A 25,521-nucleotide genomic window follows, 5' to 3' on the forward strand; every position below is an offset into this window, starting at 1 on the left:
AAGGCAGTCAGGGAAATCGTTTGAGTGTCTCCTCCTAATGACCAAGAGCAGGTGTAGCCTACTGAGCCCAGGAAGGCAAATCCTGAGTGGTCATCAAGAGAAGAACTGGAATAGGGAGTGGCAAATCTGGCCATTCCACTGAGGGTGGCTCAGGGCTGGAGCCTCAGTTGTGCAAAGCCTCCAGGAGACGCAGGTACCCAGGACTGGGCCAGTCTGGCTGCTGGGGCCTGGACAGTTGGACACGTGACTGGAGGTTTCATAGATTGCTCATCCTGTGAGGTCTAGGTGAGCACGTGGAGGATTCCTGCCATGGGGAGGACACCAAGAGATGCAGAAGGAAGTGCAGAGCGAAGGAAGGGAAACTTACATCAAACTTTCCGGGGTTCTGTTGTAACTTCACCTTGCCTCCTGACAGGTACTGCCAAGCACGGCCCCGCAGAGAAGGTGGGATGCCCTTTTGACACCGCAGACGAATCTGAAAATCAAAAGGACGGCTGAGACCATGCAGCCACCCAGGCAGCTCCCCCAGCCCAGCCCCTTGCCAGTGGTCACTGGGTCCTCAGTGCACACAGCAACAAGAGCAGAAACGGGGAAAAAAGAGGACTTTCCTATTGTTGCTACCGTGCAGATCCTACAGTCGGGGAGGGGAGATGACTGCAATCAGATATGCTAATGCCAGGTGATGGCAGAGTCCCACATCCCTGGTCCAGTGAAGACGCAGGCATTCCTGAGGTCTACCATGGAATTCCAGACCCTCATAACTATCTTATGAATCAAAATGGAACTATACAGCTGGGCACGGTGGCTCACGCCTGTAATCCCAGTACTTTGGGAGGCCGAGGAGGGCAGATCATTTGAGGTCAGGAGTTCAAGACTGGCCTGGCCAACATGGTGAAGCCCCATCTCTACTAAAAATGCAAAGCATTAGCCAGGTATGGTGGCAGGCACCTGGAATCCCAGCTACTTGGGAGGCTGAGGCAGGAGAATTGCTTGAACCTGGGAGGTGGAGGTTGCACTCCAGCCTGGGCGATAGAGCGATACTGTCTCAGAAAAAGAAAAAGGGACCATACTAGTTGGGTGAACCCCATAGTCTGTCACCAGGGAGGGCACTGCACTGTGTGGGGCTCAGCTACAGCTACAGTCACAGGGAAGGTAGCTCATGAGACGAACCAGAATGTGCTCAGAGGTGTGCCCCGGGCACTTTCATGCAGGTGTGTTGGTTTCAGCAGCCATGTGGCAGGACACGGCCAGCCTAGCGGGGAGAAATCTCAGCAGAACTCAGAAGGAAGATGGGGGCTGCTCAAATGTCTCCCTCTTTGTTTTGGTCAAGAATCCCCTCTCTCCTCTCGTTGACCCTGAGCTTTCAGGATCACCGGCCTGGGGGATAGGCAGCTGGTCTGGGTGTGAGTCCTGATCTCAGCCCTTGCTAAAATGGCCCAGGTCTTCCCTGCCACTCACAGAATGGAAGTAGTGAGGGAGGGAGTATTTGAGGCAGCTCATGACCCAGAGCTAGTGCTCAATTCCAGCTAGCTGTTTTTATCAGGAAAAGTTTTCCACTGGCAAAACTCAGTTTGAAAAACTATCAAAACTATCATGTCTTTTACAATCGGGGAATTGAGGGTAGGGGAAAATTCATGGGGGAAATTTCATCACACAAGCAGAGTGCAGATAAATTCGTCATACGATCAGAGACCCTGCTACCTCCTAGCTGCACTGCACAGGCTGGAGGGATCCAGCCCCGTGTACTTTCCACTTCACTAGTGGGCTCCTCCTAGGCTTGGGACCAGAACGAGGCTCTGAAGGCAGTTGCCCTGACCCATCAAGGAGGGTGAGGACAAAGGCAGAGGCATCACTCCTGTGAAGTGTTGTGGTGGCGGAGGGATAAGATGACCAATGATATTCCCTCAACCCCTGCCCTAAGCAGCCTGACCTGTGATAAAGGGAACGGGCACTCTGGGCATGAGAAGAACATCTGGATGTGGGTTTGAATCTAGCACTGAACTTGAGCCAACCACTTCTCAACTGTAAGATCCAAATGATAGTATCTACTACTGTGCAGAGCTGTGGAAAGAGTCCATTAGAGGGGGAAAATGTGCTTAGTGTGGGGCCTGAAACACAGTCTATGTAGTCTGTGTTCAGTACGTGATGGCTTCCTCTCTGTCCCTCCATCCCAGGAGGATGCTTGACACACAAGCCCAGGGCCTCAGCTCACACCTAACTTCCCCTCACCTAGAAACCCCCTTCAACAGTCCCACTGGAAGCTCTCCGAGGAGGGAGCACAGAAGCCCTGGTCTTCTTGATGACCAGTGCAAACAACAGAAAACTTTCCAAGGGTCAGAGAGAGTCAAGAACCAGGAAGGAGCCAGGCAGACAGGCTGAGGGTGGCGGGGGGAGAGTAGCAGTGGCTGGTCATAGGTGCCAAATGAGAACTTCTGGGACTGCCTAGAAAGGAGGCAGAGGAAGGGAGCTGAAGGGAACTGCCCTAGACTCAAGGAACAGTTTCCTGCGGCTGTGGGACAAGGGTCTTCCTAAGGAAGCCAACTCGGGCAGGCTTTGGCAAAGGGATGTGCTTTAGCCCAAAGCCACAGGCCCTTCAGGCTCTCCCACAGAGCCAAGCTCAGCAAGAGGCAGCCCACATCATTGCAGCCCCCATCATACTTGGCTTCCTCCAGGAGAGCCATGGAACACTTCATGGGGAGCGAAGAGCTGGGAGTACAGCCAGCCTTTCCCACTGTGCCCTCCTCAGCATAAAGGTGCTGCAGGGGGTCATCCCTACTCCGCCTGCATTAGGGAGGATGGTAGGGACCAGTAAGGATAAAGCATGAGAAAGTATTCCCAGAAACCACAAAGGATTACCATTCTCTGAGGCCAGGCCTTGAGAAAGGAGGTCTCTGATGAAAGCTGAGTGAGGCCACACCCTTGCCTGCTGAACTCAGGGAGGGTAGGGCCCTGCGGGAAGACAGCATTCCAGCCCCAGCCCTGCCTCCCTGCAGGACCAGAATTCTGTCCTAGACATGGCTAGGAGTCGGGGAAAGGAAGCCACCCTCCCAGCAGAACTAGGTATGAGTCCAGGAGAAGTGTTAGGTCTGAGCCCACTTCCTGAAGCAGGTATTATCCTTCCTGTGCCAGGACTTCCTGACCAGAGGGAGAACTCAAGCCTCCACAGGCAGGCTGAAAGAGCCCCCAGGGCAGGGCCCGGTGTGGCCACAGCTGAGGTGGCAGGAGGGACACCGAGGGGGTAGTTCTGGGCTACAGAGAAACAGTGGGTTGGGGCCTCTGGGCATGGTGGATTGAAGCACTTCCTGTGGAGGCCTCAGCTGGGCAGAGGCAGGCCTCAGGCTCTAACCACAGTGCCAGACAAGAAAAGGGGAAGTGCCAGCTGCTTCTCTGCTGAGAGATGCTCCCCAAAGCTCCCCTCTGGAATCCCTATTTTCAAGAACGCTGAAGGTCCCTGCCAACCACCAGTCACCAAAACAGATTGCTGCAGAGCAAGCTACAGATCAGGGTACGAGCCAGAGGAATGATGAGGCAGGGGAACAGACCCAGAGTCAGGCAGGAAGCAGCTGAGGAATAACTGTCTTAACATTGTTTAAAAAAAAAAAAAGAAAGAGATAGGCTGGGTGCGGCAGCTCATGCCTGTAATTCCAGCACTTTGGGAGGCCAAGACAGATGGATTGCTTGAGCTCAGGAGTTCAAAACTGGCCTGGGCAACATGGCAAAACCCCATCTCTATAAAAAATACAAAAATTAGCCGAGTGTGGTGGCATGTGCCTGTAGTCCCAACTATTTGGGAAGCCGAGGTGGGAGGATCACTTGAGTTCAGGAGGTTGAGGCTACAGTGAGCCAAGATCATGCTGCTGCACTCCAGTCTGGGTGACAGAGTGAGACCCTGTCTCAATCAACCAATCAATCAATCAATAAATAAAAGGAGATAGAGAGCTGGGAGGGGTGGCTCGCACCTGTAATCCCAGCATTTTGGGAAGCCGAGGCAGGCGAATCACGAGGTCAGGAGATCAAGACCATCCTGGCTAATATAGTGAAACCCAGCTTCTACTAAAAATGCAAAAAATTAGCTGGGCGTGGTGGCATGCGCCTGTAGTCCCAGCTACTCGGGAGGTTGAGGCAGGAGAATCACTTGAACCTGGGAGGCAGAGGTTGCAGTTAGCTGAGATCACGCCACTGCATTCCAGCCTGGGTAACAGAGAGAGACTCAGTCTCAAAAAATAAAAATAAAAAGAGAGAACAGCAAGCAAGAGCCCAGGTCTGGGTGAGCCTCTCCTCTCACAGCACAGGGCTTCAGCCTCTGACACAGTCTCTGTAGCACTTACCACCACTTCATGGGGAGCAACAGGATTATCACTCCCACTTGGCCAGAGAAATTGAGGCTGAGACGGTGAAGTGACTTGCGCAGAAGTTCCACAGTTAGCCGCAGGTGTGAAGAGAGTAAAGGCGTGAGGCTGGGCCCAAGTCTATATACCTGACCGTCAGTCCTGGGCTTTCTGTAAGGCCTTGCAGCCAGCTGTGCCAGCCTGGACCATGCCAGAGTGTCAGCTGATGAAAGTGGGCAATGAGGTTCATTCTGTGCATTGAAAACTTGTACAGAGAGACCCCAGCTGTGAGGCTCGGAACAGGCGCCCTCTACACCAGGCAGTAACTACACCATGCTGAGAAAAACCAACGACATCAACACACACACTTAAGAGTGGTGGACAAGAACATTCCCACAGGGCGATAGAGCCAGTGTCTGAAGACAGCCTAACTCGAAAAGGACTTCCAGATGATTTCATTTTATTAAGACTATTATTAAAATGTGAGGGTACTTTCTTCTTTCTTTTTGCTTTGGTCAGGAGTCAACAGGGAAGTCATCAAATTAATCTAGAGGGTAAAGAAGGCCTCGTACTGTGGTGGCTAAGAGGGCAGGTGCTAAAAGTACACTGCTTGGGTTCAAATCTGGATGACAAGGTAATCAGTAAAGTGGGGATACTACTATTACTAACCTCATACTAGGGTACTGTAAGGAATTGTCTCAGCACCAAAGCACATGTTCCATACATGCTAGCTGCCGGCAGTATTATAAAGTCCTCCTTGATAGCTAGTAAGCAGCACTTCAGTCCTCCTGCGAAGGCTACAGGAAAGCTGTGTTGCAGCTGTTGGCTAGGAGAGGCTTTGAGGTTTAACTACAGGACAATGTTCTGCATGAATCTGAAGTCATCTGCGAGGGCTCAACCTTCCCCCTGCCCTCAGGCCAGCTTCTGTCTTTCACTGGCAGTTGGAAGACACCTAAGGCATCTGGCTGTTGGAGAAGCCCCTGCTTTCCTAAGCTGATGAAGTTCCTCCCTCTTCCTCCTCCTCCCCAGGCTGCCAAGTCCCAGTCCGAGACCCGAGGCCAGGCCCCTCACCTTTTTGTGCTTCTTGGCCATCCATTTGTCCCAGTTGTTGAGCATGTCCAGCCACTTGGACTCCCTCTGCCTCAGCACCTCCAGGGGGACTTCCTCCAGCCTGTGGAGCAGAGGGCAGGGCCTGTGAGAGGCGCCAAGGGAAGCAAAGGCCCTGGCTTCATTCCCAGCCACCAGCCTGGTCAGACCTCCCTTCTTCCTGCCTACAATCCCTGCTGTTCCCTTCAGGACTGCTACCTCAGGACCATCCTATGGCAGATGAGAGGAAACACGCCACCTCCCTACCCACTGCCTCAAGGCATAAGCTAGAGACAGGAGGTGGTTCAAGTGCCTACTCCCCTAATGTGGCCAGGGGCCACGTGCCTCTCTGAGGCAGAGGCTGAGTGAGTGTCTGCATCTGTGCACCAAAGCAAAGCATTCCTGTCCTGGGTCTGCCTTAGTCAACAAGCCTCTTCAGAGGGCCTGTGTACAAGGTGCAGAGTTGAACACAAAAACTAGTCCAACAAGTACAGAAATAACATGCTCACCTCTTTACTTGAGCCAAACTCATTACTCAGAGTTTCCCCAATTATGCCCTGGCCCTTTCCCACCTCTCAGCCTTTACTCAGGCCAGTCCCTTTGCCAGAATGCTTCCCAAATTGTCTCCATCCATCAAAATCCTACACACTCTTCAAAGCCCCATCAAATACCACTTCTTATATTTGTAGATCTACTGACTAGGCAGCGAGCACATCTCTGTTGGCACTGTTCTAGGGCGAGGGCCTCTTGGCGAGTTGTGGAGATGCCTTTCCATGATTAGAACAAAGTCCTGACCCTCATGGAGGTGATGTTCTGGTGGGCACTGAATGTGGGAAAACATCTCAGCACCAAGGTGCTTTTTTGTGCTTTCTTAACAGAGTAAGATATTAATGACAGATGGGAAACAGGCTCAGAGAGGTAAGATACCCAGAGAAGCTATCTTGCTCAGCGTCCAACAGCAAATCAGTGGAAAAACCCAGACTCAAATCCAAGTCAGGTCCTAGCCAAGAGCCAGCACACAGTGCTGCCGGACCTCTCAGAAAAGGGCACAGTGTTGGAGGCAGCTCAGAGGAGGTTCTCAGGAACAGGACACGGTGGGGCTGGGGCTTGGCCCAGGCCTGAGTCTCTGATTCTCTCTCTGCCGGAAGGAAATGTGCTGCTGTGACTTTTACTGGTTGGAAGAGCAGAGGGAGGGGCCCTGGCAGAGCTGAGACCTCTAAGACACAAAAGCAAAGGTCTTCTTCAGTGCATTTTATCTGGGGAATTGCCCAGGCCTGAGAGTAGCCTTGGAGCTGAATGTCTGAGGAAGGACTACAGCCCAGGCAAAGGAGGTCCCCTCAACACACGGATACAAGTCACTCCATCTTGAACTGCTGCTCCTCTTACCACCTAGAGGCAGAACTAGGCCATGAGGTTACTCCTTTCCTTGCTTTTCTTGATAAGAGCAAATCATGGACATACCTTTACAAAGGGTCAGGTAATTTACAAAGGGATATGTATCTACAGGCAACCCCCAAACATCCCAGGAGCAGAAACTAAGGGCCCATACCTCCCCGGCCATGATACCTACCACCACCTATAAGGCACTGCTTATGCAACAAGTCAGGGGATGAGCGTTCTTAGTTAACCAGTTGGAAGGGTGCCCAAACTGAGTCAACAGGAAGTTCTGGCAGTTATGGATGTAGATCATGGCTGATCCAATATCCCCACTGCACAGATGAGGAAACTGAGGCTTGCAGAGGACCACGTTTTCACTTGAGATTACCAGTTTGCAAAGAACTCACAGGTGATTAAATATGTCTATTTGACATCTCACCCCTCAGTCTGGCTTTATTGATAAAATCTAACTGCAGGGACTCAGAGCCACCCATTCTCCCAACTGCAGATACACAGAGGAACATGTTAAATTGAGAGTTCTTTTAACTGATGCCAGATAACAGCTTTGGCAGTTTCAAACCCCCAATGTTAAACCTCAAACCGGAATTTCAAAAGAGTACAAAACAAACTACCATATTTCCTGGATTCTAAGACACCACTGATTTTAAGCTACACCATTGATTTGGCAAGATCGTCTCAGAAACAAAACAACCCACTACTACTTTAAATGTGCATGTCAATGGAAAGATCTGTTTTTGTTTTTTAAATCTTAAATTGGGAACATTTTGAGGCAATGTGGTCATTTGAATGGCTTTTCCTTTAACAGCAGAGGAGTTTAATCTACCTGGAGATGGTGAGAAGGAGACCCTGGAGGTCTGGCTGTATCCAGCACTCAGCATACCCCATGCTCTCTAACTGCAGGTAGATGTCTCTAGGCACAGGATGTGCTCCTGAAACATCGCAGGCTATTTTTTAAAAATCAGAAGGTTCACATATCCTTCAGTTAACCCAGTCAGGATCTTAGAAAACATCTGATTCAATTGCTGTCTGATATGGAAATCCTTTCTACAATAGGCAAGTCCCCTTCCTTCTCTGAGCCTCAGTTTCCCTATATACTTGCACAGCCTATCTTATGAATTTTTTTTTTGTTGTTGTTTGAGACAGAGTCTCCTTCTGTTGACACGCTGGAGTGCAGTGGCACAGTCTCAGCTCACTGCAACCTCTGCCTTCCAGGTTCAAATTATTCTCCTGCCTCAGCCTCCTGAGTAACTGGGATTACAGGCACGCACCACCATGCCCAGCTAATGTTGTATTTTCAGTAGAGACAGGGTTTCACCATCTTGGCCAGGATGGTCTCGATCTGATCTCGTGATCCACCCACCTCGGCCTCCCAAAGTGCTGGGATTATAGGCGTGAGCCACTGTGCCCAGCCTATCTTATGAATTTGATCCTCTAAGGATGCCCAGAGAGGAGCTGTGAGATAAATCTAGAGCCAGAGGGGTCCCTGAAAACAATGTGACAGTTAAAGCCCTGAGGTGGCTTCCTCCTGACAATGGAAAGGACATGAACCAGCTGCTAGTGAGAGAGAAGCTGGCCCAGTATAAGGGACCAAATGGCCCATGGGGGATGTCACAAATCTGGGGGCCTCACTCATCCTCCAGAAAACCCCTCCTTCCTTAGGGTAGCCTGAGGGAGTCTCTGAAGCCAAAAGAGCCAAGTGACACCAGTCTCTTGTGGCTCAGCCACTGCTGGAACTCAACCAGGGATGGACCTTCCTTACCTCCAGGCAAAATCACCCTATTGTTAAACAGTTTCCACTGCTAAAACTTTCTTCCCCAGTTAAGCCAACATCATCCTAGTATCTTCTACCTGTAATCTCAATACCCCTTTTGAGGCCACACAATCCTCAGACCCCTCCCACACCAGGCATACACATGCTTATTCCTCATGATCCACTCATCCCTACCTGAAGGCCCTTTCTTCTCCCTTCTCCAAGTGACAGTAACCCTTCAGAGCCCAATATGACACTAAAATCCATAACTACAACAATAATAATATCAGCAACAGTAGTTACCATTTGTAGACGAGTTACTACTTACCAATTTTCTACTCAATGCTTCACCTACCTTTATCACATGTACCTTTCATAATAACCCTACTATAACATCATTCTCCCCATTTTAAAGTAAAATCCAAGGCTTAGTAAGGTTAAGAGTTTTCCTTAAGACCATGTAGCTATAAGTGGCAGAGCTGGGACTCCAACCCAGGCCTGACTGACTCTACAGCTCATGCTCTTGACCCCCGTACACTTCGCTGCCTCCACAGGCCAAGCCCTCAGCCTCCACACAGCCTGCATACCTCCCTGCCCAGATCTTGTTAACTGTCCTCCAACCTGAAGACCTTCATCCTGGCTCAAAACACCATTTCTCACACTTTCTAAACAGACACACACACACACACACACACACACACACACACACACACGCAGAGCCAGAATACATTTTAGGAAACAAGTTGCCCTTACATGTACTAATGCACTCCGATATTTCCAGATTGGTTTTATATTATTCTATTCTTTTTTTTTGAGACAAAGTTTCGCTCTTGTTGCCCAGACTGGAGTGCAATGGCATGATCTCGGCTCACTGCAACCTCCACCTCCCAGGTTCAAGACATTCTCCTGCTTTAATCCCCTGAGTAGCTGGGATTACAGGCATGTGCCACCACGCCCAGCTAATTTTGTATTTTTAGTAGAGACGGGGTTTCTCCATGTTGGTTAGGCTGGTCTCGAACTCCCGACCTCAGGTGATCTGCCCACCTCGGCTTCCCAAAGTGCTGGGATTACAGGCTTGAGCCACCTATTTTTTTTTTTTTTAATGCTGGTCACAAGCCCCTAAAACTGATTTCAGCACCAACTGATAAATGAGTGAAGTCATTAAGTGTGAAATAAGCACTTCATTACCACTTCCTCATGCTCCTCAGCACTGTCCCTCCCCAACTGGACCAGGCCTTGAACTTCTTCTGTGACTGCCACCACACACCTCCAGGTGTTTAACAGCTGCTTGCCTGGTTTTTTCCATGACATCATTACCCTCATCTGCCTGCATTCGAGGCTACAAGCTACTTCTGCCTTAGAAATGTTATGTGTCCCTCTAAGAGCCCAGTGAAGTGGGGCCCTCACAGAATAATTACTATTTCCATTTGGCCCATGACAGACTTGGCCTGATCAGAGAGGTTGTATGACTTGGACAAAGTCACAAAACTAATAAATAAGTGGCTGACCCAGGGCTTCCCCTCTGTCACAGTGGCCTATGTGATACTTTCAACTCCCTGGGGAAAGCTGCAGGGAAACCAGGCCCTTCTCCAGATGCTTTTGTGTGGCTCCATCTCTGGCCCCCAAGCCACTGGAGATAGTCTAACCCCCTCCTCCAGTGTTCTAACTGCCCCAGTAAGTGGCCTGCCCGCACCTAGCAATGCTCAGAGACACCAGTACACTGGACAGGATGGTTTGCCAGCACAACCTCAGGTGGAGATGGTAAGCCTGGGCAATCTGCCATTTGCTGGCAGCCCCAGCTTCTGAGGAGGAAAGGCTCAGAGGAGACAGAGGTGGCACCTAATCACAGATCTTGTCAGGCTCCTGAGCTGAAACAGGCCTGACCATGCTGTGCCATGTCATGGTCCAAGGCAGCAGTGGCACTCGGTTGACCCCATTCTCTGTAGATTCCCAGTTTCCCAGCCTTCTCCCAAAACCCAGAGGCTGGAGGCTTCCAAAAGTTCGGAAGGACAAGACTGCTTCCCAAGGCTACTGAGACCAAAGGTGGGGGTTCTCTCTTCCCTTGTCCTTCTAGACATCTGCTTTCTGCCCAAGCACATCTCAGCACCTCTGGCTAGGCAGGCTCAGCAGGGGCAGTGCCCATGCCCATCACTTCTTTATCTTAGCCTGTCATGGGAGACAAACTTTGATACCAAGGAACCAGTCTAACCCCTCCTCCAAGCCTCACTCCCTGAATTAGCCCAAATGAAGAGAAATATACCCTAAGCAGAAAGTCTGAGGTCACAGACCACAGGACTGATCCTCATCTCACCCATTGAGGAAACCAGGTGGGGTGTAGAGGAGAATAAATAGTCAACTGAGCTAGGTACTCCAGTTCCTCCATCTAATAACCGGGAGACCATGCACAAAACATGTGACCTCCTAAGTCTCAACTTCTTCATCTTTAAGTAGAGTCATAACGCACACCTCATAATTTTATAGGGCTGCAATGAGGAATAAATGTGTCCAAGGGCCCAGCCTGGTGGGTGGCCAGCAAATGGTAGCTATTAGGTGACTGGTTTTTGCAATTTAACGAGCGCTTTTGCATCCCTTTCCTCATCTGACTGGTCCCACACACAGGCCTTTGAGGTAGACAGGGCATGATGACCGCCATTTTATTCATGACGCAGCAAAGGCTCTGAGAGATTACTTCATGTGCTCATGATAAACAAACTCGAACTCCTGGCCCCTAATCCCAGCCCTAAGACTTTACAGTTGTGTGAAACCGGGCTGGCTGCTCCACTCTCTGAGTCTCCAGTTCCTCATCTGTAATGCAGGAGGAGTGCCACCTCCTCGGAGAGCACTGGTCAACATGATGTGAGGCAATAAGCTGACACATTTTATGCGCTGGCCATGTACTAGCTCTGCCAAGCACTGTACAGGCACATAATCCCCCAAGGAAATAGCTTTAATTATCTCCATTTAATAGGCAAGAACACTAAGATTCAGCACAGTGAAGTAATCTGCCCACGGTTACATAGCCTGGAAGTAGAGGCTGCCACTTGAGCACTAAACTATCCAAGACATATAAAGCACCCCGCACATACTAGGGCTTCAATCTCTGTCACATTCCCTTCCCACTTGTTCATCACCCTCTGTGCTGAGAAAGGCAGGAGTGAATAACATGAAAATAACCCCTCACACCTGGGTCTCCAGGATGAAGAGGAGGCAGCTGGAGGAAGTCCCACTGAAGTGTGGAAAACTGGGAAGTGGAGGTGCAGGGGGAGCATGACCAATCACCGATCCAGAGGGCTTCCCTCTTCCACCCAGAGCTTGAAAGTGAAGTGAGGATAAACAAAAGGCTAACCTGTTTTGCATTCTGGGCAACAGGCTCTGAAGTTTACTACCCCTATAAGGGGTGGCAATGAATGAAGGTATCAATAGCTCTTAGACCAGTTCCATAAGAAGTGATGATGGGAAACCACAGTGCAGGAAGGGTAGGCCTGTGGTATGCAAATGACTGACTGTCAGGACTGGAAAACCTATGAGATCATGCAGTGAGGCCATCCCCTCCCCAGAAGGTAAGCAATCTGCTCGAGGCCACACTGTGAGCTGGTAGGAAAAAGGAAGATGGGAGCCTGGCACTCCCTTCTGGGGCCCGGCCGTCCCTGCATTAGAGCTGGCTGGCAGTGTCCAGGCTCCCTGTCTGAGTGAGAGAGTCTGCTTGCTTCATTCTCCCTCCTTCACAATGCAGGCTAATTCTGGGCCTGCCTCTCTTTCCCATGAGGAATTCCCTGGCTCTGCTCCTTCCAGTGCTGGGTCAGTGCACAATGGTAAACAGGTTCTCTCCGCCCTTCACTGGCCTTGGTGCCCTGGGCCTCTGCCCAGCTGTCCACTCTGCTCAGCTCCACCCTACTCATTGTGATAAATGGTTCCTTTAGGCATTTAGCATGCTGGCTCCCAAAAAGAAAAACCAAGGAATCCACCTTCCTTTGATGCACTCAGCTGGAGAAGGGTGCAGACCACAGAAGAAACCCCCAAAGCAGCTCTCCCTGACAACTGCAGAAGGGTATAAAGGCTGTTCTCTCTCTTGCTCTCTTTTTTTTTTTTAGACAGGGTCTCACTCTTGTTGCCCAAGCTGGAGTGCAGTGGCATGATCTCAGCTTACTGCAGCCTCTGCCTCCCGGGCTTAAGCGATCCTCCCACTTCAGTCTCTCAAGAAGCTGGGACCATAGGTTTATGCTACCATGACCCACTAAGTTTTGTATTTTTTGTAGAGACAAGGTTTTGCCATATTTCCCAGGCTAGTCTCAAACTCCTGGGCTCAAGCAATCCGCCTGCATCAGCATCCCAAAGTGGTAGGATTACAGGCATTAGTCACTGCACGCTGCCCGAGACTATTCTCAACGGAAGACAACCCTTCTCCAAATCCCAGCTCCTACCAGGCAGAGTGCTGCCTGAAATTCTCTCGCTGGTGACTGGGTCCTTGGATCACAATCTCACTGTAGGCATTCAGGGGCCACCCTGACTCATGTATGGCTCCCTTACTCATCCTTACCAAATTGCTAGATCTCATTGATAGATCTTACCCACATTAGCCTTGACTCACTGTTTATATAAGGCCCCTCCTCTGCCCAGACTCGTTCAGGACTCTCTACTGCCCTCGTTATCCAACAGAAACCTCAGGCCCTGTAGTTGGGCATGATGGCACACGCCTTGTAATCCCAGCTACTCGGGAGACTCAAGTGGGAGGATCACTTGAGCCCAGGAGTTTGAAGCTGCAGTGAACCACGATCATGCCACTGCACCCTAGACTGGGCCACTGGGTCACAGGGCAAGATCTTTTCTCAACAAAAAACAAAGAACAATAATAACAACAACAACAACAGAAAAAAACAAAGAAACTTCAGGCTCTGGCTCTCAAGGCCCTCCATTTCCCTGCACATCCCTTCCTCCCCTAGTCCCATCTCTAGAGGCCCCTGCCCCTGAGCCATCTTCCTTCAAACCCCATTCAAATTTGGTGCCATCTTCTTGGGAAGCCTCATCCGAACTCCTTCTCATCTCTACAAAGTATTTTCTAACCACTCCAGGGACAGAACACAATCAGCCCCTCATTATATTCCACGCACACCTTTCTAGAGCCTGTGTTCCAGGCCCTGAATCTACAAAGATGAATCAGATGTGGTCCCTGCCTTGAGGAGGTCAATCTGGCAGAGAAAAATGGGTGGGTAAGTAACTAGCACACAGAGAAGAAGTGCTATCACAGGAGCTTGTAGAAGGAGCTGGAGACTGCAAAAAGACCCTAGGGTGAGGGCGGGGTGTTTAGAGAAAGCTTTAAAGGGGGGTTAACTTTTCAATTGGGGTTTGAAGGGTGACAGGAAGTAGCTAGGCTGAGAAAGGGGAAAGGACACACCAGGCAAAAGGCTCAGTATGTTCAAATACAAGTTAATAGGGAAGGGAATGGTGTGTTTGGGGAATGTGAGCTGCCCAGTGGCACGGGTGCAGCTTCTCCACCTGAAGGCTGTTCTGCAGAGGCAGCATTTCATGAGAAGGTGTGTTCCTGGAGGGCAGGGGCTTTCTTGGCCTCATTCTCTGCAGTGTGTCCCAAGCCTAGGACAGTGCCTGATACCTAGCTGGTGCTCAACAAATGTGTGTTGACTGATTCATTAGCTTGGTGACCTCAGACACTATGAGTTTCATTAAGTGTTGTCAGCAGTGAGAGGGGAATACAGTCCTCTGCCTTGAGATCAGGTGGGTAAAGCACTGTAAGAGCGTGATAAAGAGCACTCCCTCTCTGGCCTGGTACCAGCTCTAGATCTTCCTCAAAGTCAAGCACAGGGCTGAGCACAGATCTGCTTAATGATGGCATTTTATAACATTACAATTCTAATATTCAATTAACTTAACTGAATGTCTGTTAGAACACTTACCAGATGCTGGCTATGTACCAGACACTGTGCTCAGCACTTAACTTACATTATTTCATTTAATCCTGACAAGCCCATGAGATAGGTCCTCTAATTATCAACTCCCCTTTGTGGATAAGGAAACTCAGGTTCTTCAGCAAAGTCCAAGTCAAGCAAGGGATGGCACTGAAAAGTGAATCCAGGCCCTCTCACCTCCCGCTCTGTCACTCAACTCCAGCACTGAGTGCTGTCCACTTGGCTGGGTATACAGCCTTGCTCCTGAGGAGCTTGGACCTCAGTGGACTCAGAGATACAAGCTGTGTGATGCTTGGCAAGTCACTTTGCCTCTCTGGGACTTGGCTTCTGCTTCTGTAAAATGGGGACTATGATGATAAATATTCTCACAGAATTAAATAAGGTGATGTAGGTGAAAGCCTCGTCCACCATACAGGCTCCTCTGTGAAATGGCATTACCATGATTATCCTGGGAGGACAGAGCGGGTCACTCAGAAGCAGAACAGGAAGCTCAGGATGAAAGTCTACATGGTGTCAGGCACAGTAGCTCAGGTCTACAATTCCAACATTTTGGGAGGCAGAGGCCAGAGGATTGCTTGAGGCAAGGAGTTTGAGACCAGCCTGGGCAAGAGAGTGAGACCCTATCTCTACAAAATTATTTTTAAAATTAGCCAGGTCGTCCTGGCCAACATGGTGAAACCCCATCTCTACTAAAAATATAAAATTAGCTGGGCGTGGTGGCGCACACCTGTAATCTCAGCTACTTGGGAAGCTGAGGCAGAAGAATCGCTTGAACCCAGGAGGTGGAGGTTGTAGTGAGCCAAGATTGTGCCACTGCACACTCCAGCCTGGGTGACAGAGTGAAATTCCATCTCAAAAAAAAAATAAAAAAAGAGCCAGGCATAGTGGTACATGTCTGCAGTCATAGCTACTCAGGAGGCTGAGGTGGAGGATCACTTGAGCCCAGGAGTTCAAGGCTGCAGTGAGCTATAATCATGCCATGGCGCTCCAGCCTGGGTGACAGAGGGAGACCCCAACTCAAAAACAAAACAAAACAAAACCCATAAAAAAAAAAAAACCATAAAAAAACCAGAGGAGGGTGGTGGTAATTATTAAGCAAACTCAGACCCCTTCCCCAAGTGACTGCCACCACCCAGGAGGACAGAGGCCCCAGGCAGCATTCTGGTTGCAAGCCTTGAGTTGAATGTTTCAGGAGGCCCACCTTTGCTCTTACTTCTGCTTATCTTCACAGGCCAAGGAAAGGGAAGATCAGGTCCTCAGATCAGGGCCCTGCTCCAGATGACTAAGTGAGGAACTTACGGGGGGATTCCCAACCTGCCCTGGCAGGCCAGGAAGCTCCAGAGTACAAGCTGAGTGGGACTGGCTCCTGCCTAATCCCCACGGTCTTGGGGTGGATTGGAAGAGCATGTGAGGGAAGCCAGATCTTCACCCCAATGCTGCATTGCTCCCTTACCTAAATGCTTGAGGTGAAATCTCAGAGGGTAATTCACACTCAAATTGTGAGAGCCACCATGTTTCACAGAGCCCTTACTTTGTGACACATACTGTGCTGGGTGCTTTACCAACAACATCTCCTTAATCCTAATAATAACCCCGCTTCCAATGCTGCCACCACACCCAGCTCATTTTTTTGTATTTTTAGTAGAGATACAGTTTCACTATGATGTTTCTAGGCTGGTCTTGACCTCCTGGACTGAAGGGATCTGCCCACCTTGACCTCCTGGGATTATAGGCATGGATTAGAGGCATGAGCCATAGTGCCCGGCCTAGGTTCTCCTTTTTTTCTGAAGTCAAGACAGAGATGAAAGGGAAAGCAGCAGCATTCTCTAAAAGTGGCTGGCCTGGGAAGATCACTTCTGGACTCACAGTGTCCAAGGCCCAAAGCTCTGAGAAAGGACAGAAGTTCTCCATACTTATGCTCCTTCACTGGGTTACTCATGACCCAGCTGCTCCTGCCTTGTCTTGGGGTACATATGAGGAGCTGTGTGTGGAGTCCTGGGGCAGGAATTGTGTCATCCACCATGACAATTTAGCAACAAAAACAACCTGAGAAGCCTGGTAGGAGAAGTGCAGACACTTGGGGCTGGGTTGAAGTCCTACGACTGGGACAGGAAGGGAAGGAGAGGCCACACAGTGGTCACTAACTTTGGTAAGATGGAAAACTGGGAAGGAGGAGTGCTGGGTTCCAGGCCCAGTTCCATCACTTGCTCAGCCTTGGTTTCCTCATTAGTAAACAGGGTAAAATAATAGCCTACCAATTTCCCATTGCTCCTATAAGGGTTACTGCGAGGCAGTGGAAATGAAAGCACCTTGCAGACTAAAGAGAGGCAGGCAGATCACCTGAGATCAGGAGTTCGAGACTAGCCTGGCTAACATGGTGAAACCCTGTCTCTGCTAAAAATACCAAAATTAGCAGAGTGTGGTGGCAGGCGCCTGTAATCCCAGCTACTCAGGAGGCTGAGGCAGGAGAATCACTTGAACCCAAGAGGCAAAGGTTGCAGTGAGCTGAGATCGTGCCATTGTACTCCAGCCTGGGCGACAAGAGTGAAACTCTGTCTCAAAAAAAAGAAAGCTAGATAAATCAAAGCATCCCTTGATTTGATTACATCCCCAAAGACCTGAGGGACACTGATCCTATACCCTACACACAAAGAGAAGTCCAGCCTGGCATGGTAGCTCATTCCTCTAATCCCAGCACTTTGGGAGGCAGAGGCAGGAGGATCACTTGTAGCCAGGAGTTCAAGACCAACCTGGGCAAAAAAGCAGACCTTGTCTCAATCAATCAATAAGAGAGATTCTCTCACAGGAGGAACAGAGCATGCTGGGAGCACTAGCTTCTGTGGCGTGTGCCATGGTGATCCTCCTGAACTTGCATGGTACCACATAGAGAACATCTCAAAGCACTATTCCTTTTTTTTTTTTTTTTTTTTTGAGATGGAGTTTTGCTCTGGTTACCCAGGCTGGAGTGCAATGGCGCGATCTCGGCTCACCGCAACCTCCGCCTCCTGGGTTCAGGCAACTCTCCTGCCTCAGCCTCCTGAGTAACTGGGATTACAGGCACGCGCCACCATGTCCAGCTAATTTTTTGTATTTTTAGTAGAGACGGGGTTTCACCATGTTGACCAGGATGGTCTTGATCTCTTGACCTCGTGATCCACCCGCCTCGGCCTCCCAAAGTGCTGGGATTACAGGCGTGAGCCACCACGCCCAGCATTTTTTTTTTTTTTTGAGATAGGGTCTTAGTCCGTTGCCCAGGCTGGAGTGCAATGGTACAATAATGGCTCACTACAGCCTTGACTTCCCAGGCTCAAGAGATCCTCCCACCTCAGCCTCCCAAATAGCTGGGACCACAGCTACAGACCAACATGCCCAGTTAATTTTTAAATTATTTGTAGAGATGGGTCTCCCTATATTACCCAGGCTTCAAGGCACTTTTCATATACTCCAAGGTCAGTCTCAGAATGTCAGATGTAGCTGTCTTCAACACCACCCCATTAAAACTGCCTTAGTTTGGCTAGTAGGATGGCTCATGCCTATAATCTCAACACTTTGGGAGGCTGAAGAGGGAGGATCGCTTGTGCCCAGAAGTTTGAAACCAGCCTGGGCAACATAGTGAGACTCTATCTCTACAAAAAGGGAAAAAACTAGCCAGGCATGGTGGCTCGAGCCTGTAATCCTAGCTACTCAGGAGGCTGAGGTGGGAAGATCGCTTGTGCCTGGGAGGTTGAGGCTGCTGTGAGCTGTGATTGTACCACTGCATTCCAGCCTGGTGACAGAACCAGACCCTGTCTCTTAAAAAACAAACAAATAGTGGGGCACAGTGGCTCATGCCTGTAATCCTAGCACTTTGGGAGGCTGAGCTGGGTGGATCATGAGGTCAGGAGTTCAAGACTAGCCTGGCCAAGATGGTGAAACCCCATCTCTACTAAAACTACAAAAATTAGCTGGGCATGGTGGTGGGCACCTGTAATCCCAGTTACTCAGGAGGCTGAGGCAGGAGAATCATTTGAACCCGGGCGGCAGAGGTTACAGTGAGTCGAGATTGTACCACTGCACTCCAGCCTGGTGACAGAGTGAGACTCTATCCTAAAAAACAAACAAAAAAACCATACACGCACACATACAAACTATGTTATTTTTATGTGGGGGAAACTAAAGTTAAAAAGATTAAGCAATTTTCACTGGGCATAGTGGCTCACACCTGTAATCCCAGAACTTTGGGAGGCCAAGTTGGGTGGATCACGTGAGGTCAGGAGTTTGAGACCAGCCTGATCAACATGGCAAAACTCTGTCTCTACTAAAAATACAAAAATCAGCTGGGCCTGGTGGCGGGCACCAATATTCCCAGCTACTCAGGAGACTGAGGCATGAGAATTGCTTGAACCTAGGAGGGTGGAGATTAAGCAACTTTCTCAAGGTCACACAGCTAGTTAGTGTCTCAGTAAGGCCCGGGGCTGAGGTCTCCAGATCTCTGTTCAGCAGTCTTTGTTTACACCATGCTCTTAATCCAATTCTCTCATTTGATCCTCACAATCCTTTGTATACAACCACATCTGGTAACTTGTTTCTCTTTAAAATTTTTTTTTTAGAAACAGGGTCTTGCTCTGTCACCCAGGCTGGAGTACAGTGGCACAATCATAGCTTACTGCAGCCTCAAGCTCCCAGGCTCAGCCTCAGCCTCCCTAGTAACTGGGACTACCGGCATGCACCACCCAGCTAATTTATCTTTTTAGAGATGGGCTCTCACTATGTTGCCCAGGCTGGTTGCAACTACTTGTTTAATGTCTGATTTCCCTGTGAGGGAAGGATCAGGTCTATATCCTGAGCCTAGCACAGGCTGCACATATAGTAAGTGCTGGGTGAAAAACTGGAAGCATCAGCCCTATGGTCAGGTGAGGAATGTGCCTAAGTCACATATTAAGAGGTCAGTGATGGAGCCATCACTGACACTCTGACCCCTGTGCCTGGTTCAGAGCCCTTTCTCACACACTAGCCTAAAATCCACATTTCCAGCCAGAATTTCTCATCTCCAAGATGCTGCTGGTGGTGTCTCTTGTAAGTGCTGAGGGGTTTGCCTTCTCATAGATGCTGTTCCAGCCAATGTACCACCTCTAAGAACAGAATAAAGGTGCTAGGTGAGGTCAAACAGGCCCCCAGTTGCCATCTGCCTCCCCTTGATCACTTTATGCTGTGTCCAAAGGCCCAAACCCACCCTCCCCAGTTGCCATACCACCCTAAGGTAGGTTTTCCATGTCCTCAGGATCCACTCCTCTCTTGTGGTTCTCCTTACATCCTTCCTTGCCATCCAACATGTCTGCCAGGCAGAGACCATGAAGCTCAACACCACTTATCCTATTCATTCCCCAACCAGGTCAGCCAACCCACTCTCCTGCTGGAAGGAGACAAGGAACTCTTTGATGTGCCCTGAGCCTGCCAGCCATACCAGGCACCTTGGGGAGCCCAGAGCTGTGACAAAGCAGAGTCAGTAACAGCCCACTGCCACTTCAGAGGAAGGCCACAGCTGGCCTTGCTTCCCTGTAGCCAGAGGGCTACAGAATGGACTCTGTAAGAGGCCAAGGCCACTTCAGGTAGTCCAGAGCCTTCCTACCTCTCCATCAGCCCACACAGCAGTCATGAACCAAGTCTGAATGATTGAATGATTTGCCAGCCTTTTTTTTTTTTTTTTTTTTTTTGAGACAGTCTTGCTCTGTCGCCCAGGCTGGAATGCAATGGCGTGATCTCGGCTCACTGCAACCTCTGCCTCCTGGGTTTAAGTGATTCTCCTGCCTCAGCCTCCTGAGTAAATGGGATTACTACAGGCATAAGCTACCACGCCCAGCTAATTTTTTTTTTTTTTTTTTTTTATTTTAGTAGAGATGGGGTTTCACTGTGTTGGTCAGGCTGGTCTCGAACTCCTGACCTTATGATCCACCTACCTTGGCCTCCCAGAGTGCTGGGATTACAGGCATAAGCCACTGGACCTAGCCAATTTGCCCGCCTCTTTATCCTCATTGCTCCAGACCTCTTCCATACCTCAACACAGCCCTCTTAGGCTATCTTTGATTCTCCCAACAGGTCTGACTGCCTGCGGTCCAGCTCCTCTTTATGCCATCCTCCATGCCAGACCTGGACTAACCTTTAAGCAACACAGGAGGCCTCAGCCTGACATTCAAGGCTAGACTCAGACCGCCCAACCCATTTCCTTAACCTCCCCTTGCTTTGTATCATCCTACCGCCTCCCATTCCTCTTGTCACCTCTGCTCTTGGCATACATGCTCAAACAACTTTTTTGGGAGGACTTTGCACATGGGCCCTCTCATCCAATGGACTGCCCTGCCTTGCCTCTTCTAAGGCCTAGATCAAATGCTACTACTTTCTAGGCTCCTGTAGGTGGGGCTGGCTGCTTTTTCTTTTATACTCCCAAAGCAACTGAATGCCTCAAGTTATAACTTCTTGTTTAATGTCTGATTTCCCTGTGAGGGCAGGATCAGGTCTATATCCTGAGCCTTCATCACTCAACACTGTAAAGATTTATCTGTGGTTCTATTTTTCAGCAAGTCTGTGAGTGCCTTGAGGGCAATAAAACACAGATGTGTTGTTCAGTTCTGTATCTCTTGTCCAAATCACAGGGTCTGGCAGAGTAGGTGCTCAATAAATGTGTGGTAAATTTAGCTCACTGCTAAGATGGATAAGCTGGCAAAAGTAAGCCTTGGCTTGCTCTCCCAGGCTGCTGGGTCTGCTTTCTATTTCTCTACCTGAAGAGGCGTGCATGCTAAACTATGGCAGCCTCTGAAGAACTGAACAGGACATAGAATGGAATAGGGTAGGGTGGGGGCAGGGGAGATGGGAAAGGGAAGGATGAGACAGAGAAAGCCAAAGTTGGCAGCTGTCCTGAAATCCTAGGTGGGGGCTTCTAAGCAGGCTAAGTATCAGAAGCATTGACTTGCCAGTGGGGTGGCCAGTACAGCCTTCTCCCTGCTGGGGAGGGTCTCTGGATCCAGGATTGCAGCAATAGATTTACCAGGGACAGACTAATCAGTTTAAAGGAGGCCTCCTACCCCTCAAGTGCACTGTCTGCAGGATAAAGGGGTCAGCTAGGACAATGGATGGGTGATGGCAGGGCTCTGCTCTGGTCGGCAATGCATCCTGAGCCTGGAGGCTCAATTCGCTTGACTGAGGAAGAGAATGGGGAAGCGAATGGGTAGTGCCATGTAGCTAGAGGAGCACTGGGTGAGAGTCAAAGGACCTGGAATCCCTCTCTGATCTGGCTCCACAGTTCACTAACAGCAAGAGTTCTTCAACCTCTAGATTTCTCTCTGGTATAAGGAACATAATCTCTGCTTAATCTACAAAGTAACACTTCTTCCAAAAGGCACAGACTAGATATCAAAGTCAAATGGCCATTATGTAGCATGTTGGGGTCAAGACCAATGTGATGTGGACTCCGGCCTATGGGAGGACTAGGCCAGGCCTGATCTGGCCATGCTTCCAGGACCTCTCCAAGGATCTTCCTCCCTGTGCCTTTCTCCTGCTTGATGGCCATGACCTTTCACTGTACTGAGACCTGCCTTGCCCTCCATACTGGGATGGGGAGGCAGCCAGATCCCTGCTAACTCTTGCCCTGGGTGTGGGGGCCTTAGGGACTTGTAAGCACCTGGCACCCTGCCTACTGCCACCTTAGCAAGGCATAGTTACTACTGGATCCAGTGCCAAGAAACAGGTTCTAGTCCCAGTTCTGCCATTTACCAGCTGGCAAACCTTGGGCACCTTCTCCTCAGGTCTTCAGTGTGCTCATCCATAGAACGGGGATAACCACCCCTCTCAGGGGAAGTGAGGATTCACCATGGATTAGGGTTCACTCCTGCCCACAGGGGCTGGGCCTCATTGATGCTCATCATTATAGCCAAAATGGGAAGGAGAAAATGAAAAGACAGAACCACAAGCCACTCCAGTCTTTAAGAGGGAGAACAGTCACTGAGCACATACCCTGCGCCATACTTTTTCAAACATTAGTTCATTTAAACCTCAAAATGATCCTGCAAAGTCAGTGTTATCATAACCATTTTGCAGGTGAGAAACTGAGGCTCAGAGAAGTGAAGCAACATGTCCAAGATCACACAGCCAGTAAGACTCTGGCGCTTGTATGAGGAGGCAGCACACAGCACCTTCTCTCACCCACCTTGGTATAAACAGATTGGGTGGCTGGGCCAGAGCTAGGCCTCGCTGCCCCTTGGGAGTTCCTGTTTCAGGCCCAGATGCTGGTAGGACAAAACATCAAGTAGGTGCTACTGTCTTATCTCTTTCCCACAGCTTAGAGTTTCCTAGCAGGCAGACACGCAGGTACGTTCCCAGGGTAGCAGCTGGTGTGCTGGCTCCCTCCTTTACCAAGTCAGGTCTTGTCTGACACCCTAACACTCACAGGGCCACCAAACTGGATTTTCCTTTGAGGCTAAGAAGGGGAAAATGAGAGAAAATGGGAGGGCCTGTGGTCTAGAGTCCCAGACCAGGGCCCCATATGTACAAATGCCTCCTTCCAGATGGGCCACCCAGGGTCCACCCCATTGCCAGCTCCATGCCCTCCTGGGATCTGTAACAGCTCAAGAAAAGTAGATGCTCTGAGTTTACAAACTAGAGAAGGTGGTGGTAAGGCAAGGAGTCAGATGTGGCCTGCCAGGAAAGCCCTGACGCCACTCCAGTAAAAACTGGCACACACTAAACTATAGGGATGCCAATTAAGCCAGTTCTATGATTTCCAAAATTGGCTAGTAATGAAAGGCCCAGGGAATGGGAACTGAAGAAGGCAACTGCTGTTCCAGATGTTTCTCCCTGGGCCCAGCTCAGATCCCTTGCTCCCATAACAGGAAGCCAACACCCATGGGATCCAGAGAACATAGCTCCTCATCTCATCTGGCCTGCAGACTGAGTGGACTGAAGCTGGGTAGGAAGCTCTCAGCCTCAGGAGGCCAGACCTGACAATCATATAGGAAAAGGAGAGGAAGGTCAGGGACCACCTCTCTCAGGTCACTTCCCTCAGGCCAGGAGACCTAGTATACAACTTGTATCCTTCTTTCCCTTCCTGACCATTTCCTCTGTGCTACAGAAAGACCACTAAACAAGTCTGTTCTTCCTGCCCCAAAGTGACAGGAAAGGTATCATCACTCCTCCCACCCTTCCCTGCTGAAAACATGTCTTTCTCCTCATCTGGCCCTTCCTGGGCTTCTTTTTTTCTTTTTTTTGAGACAGGATCTCACTCTCTCACCCAGACTGCAGTGTGATCTCAAGTCACCACAACCTCCACCTCCCAGGCTTAAGCAATTCTCCTCCCTCAGCCTCCTGAGTAGCTGGGATTATGGGCACATCCCACTACCACCCTGCTAATTTTTATATTTTAGTAGAGATGGGGTTTCACCATGTTGGCCAGGCTGGTCTCGAACTCCTGATCTCAAATGATCCGCACATCTCGGCCTCCCAAAGGGCTGGGATTACAGGCATGAACTATTGCGCCTGGCCTTTCCTGAGCTTCAATGCCCCACTCAGTCGCCAGCCAAGCCAGAAGAACTAATGCTGTCGACACTCTGGTCTATGCCTAGGCCACCGACAGGATTATTTACTGGCTAGCTGCTTTCTTGCCTGTGGCTACTACTCAAAAGCAGACAGGGACCATCTCAGTCTCACTAAAGTTTCCCTGCAGAGTAGGCTCCAAAGACAGACAAAGTGAAGAAATGGAAAGGCCTAGGACTGGGAATCAGGAATCCCAGGTTCAACTGCTAGCTTTGCTCGTAAGAGACTGAAGAGAGGAGACTAATTTCTCACAGGCCTCCAGTTTATCAATCTGTATGATGAAGGCCATCTCTAAGGTCACTTTCAGTTTTTTTTTTTTTTTTTTAGACAAAGTCTTGCTCTGTCGTAGGTTGGAGTGCAGTGGCATGATCCCGGCTCACTGCAACCTCCACCTCCTGAGTTCAAGAGATTCTCCTGCCTCAGCCTCCCAAATAGCTGGAACTACATGCACGCACCACCATGTCTGGCTAATTTTTGTATTTTTAGTAGAGACAGGATTTCACCATGTTGGCCAGGATGGTCTCGAACTCCTGACCTTGTGATCTGCCCACCTCGGCACCTCGGCCTCCCAAAGTGCTGGGATTACAGGCGCAAGCCACCACACCTGGACTTTTTTTTTTCTCAGACAAGGTCTTCCAGGCTGGAATGTAGTGGCATGATTTTGGCTCACTGCAACCTCTATCTTCCTGGGCTCAAGTGATCCTCCCACCTCAGCATCCTGAGTGGCTGGGACTATAGGTGCATGTCACCATGCCCAGCTAATTTTTGTATTTTTTATATAGATGAAGTTTCACCATGTTGGCCAGGCTGGTCTCGAACTTCTGGGCTCAAGTGATCCTCCCATCCCATCTCAGCCTGCGAAAGTGCTGGAATTATAGGCGTGAGGCACTGCGCTCAGCCTTTTTTTTCTTTTTGAGACAAGGTCATGTTCTGTCTCAAAAAAGAGCTGGATGGAGCACAGTGGTGCAATCTTAGCTTACTGCAACCTCCGCCTCGTGGGTTCAAGTGATCCTCCCAACTCTCAGCCTCCCGAGTAGCTGGGATTACAGGTGCCCATCACAATGCCCAGCTAATTTTTTGTATTTTTTTGTAAAGACGGAGTTTTGCCATGTTGCCCAGGCTGGTCTCAAACTCCTGAACTCAAGCAATCCACCCGCCTCAACCTCCCAAAGTGCTAGGATTATAGGTGTGAGCCACTATGTCCAGCCATTTTGACTTCCTGACTTGAAATGTCTCCCAGTAAATAAGTATTAATTAGTCCACTGCAGGCCTAAGGAGAAAAAAGTGAATGAGCCTCTTCCCAGTCCTGAAGCTGATCAGTCTAATGAACTGGAAATGACAACATACTCTTATCTTTCTGGGCCACTTCTTTTAGCCTCGTATACTGCTGAGAGAGTCAAAAGTGCTGGGCTAAGCCAGGGAAGGTAAGAGCAGGCAGGTGACTGCTAAGACCCTTCTGTTCTACCTGTCTGACACC

The 25,521-nt window shown here is 49.7% G+C and overlaps 1 protein-coding gene across 2 annotated transcripts in view; it reads right to left on the minus strand.

The window, feature by feature from the left end:
- TBC1D10A (TBC1 domain family member 10A) overlaps positions 1–25,521 on the minus strand; it is a 36,724-nt gene that overhangs the window by 7,754 nt on the left and 3,449 nt on the right. For both annotated transcript variants that reach the window (XM_012464995.2, XM_012464997.2), the window contains exons 2-3: positions 5,400–5,499; positions 368–475 (exon numbers count right to left, since the gene is read on the minus strand). In XM_012464995.2, coding sequence (XP_012320418.1) covers positions 368–475; positions 5,400–5,499 — 208 coding nt within the window. The remainder of the gene's footprint in view (positions 1–367; positions 476–5,399; positions 5,500–25,521) is intronic.

The sequence above is a fragment of the Aotus nancymaae genome, unplaced genomic scaffold, assembly GCF_030222135.1.
Source record: "Aotus nancymaae isolate 86718 unplaced genomic scaffold, 86718_ANA_hifiasm-v0.15.2.pri h1tg000076l, whole genome shotgun sequence".
Taxonomy (NCBI): domain Eukaryota; kingdom Metazoa; phylum Chordata; class Mammalia; order Primates; family Aotidae; genus Aotus; species Aotus nancymaae.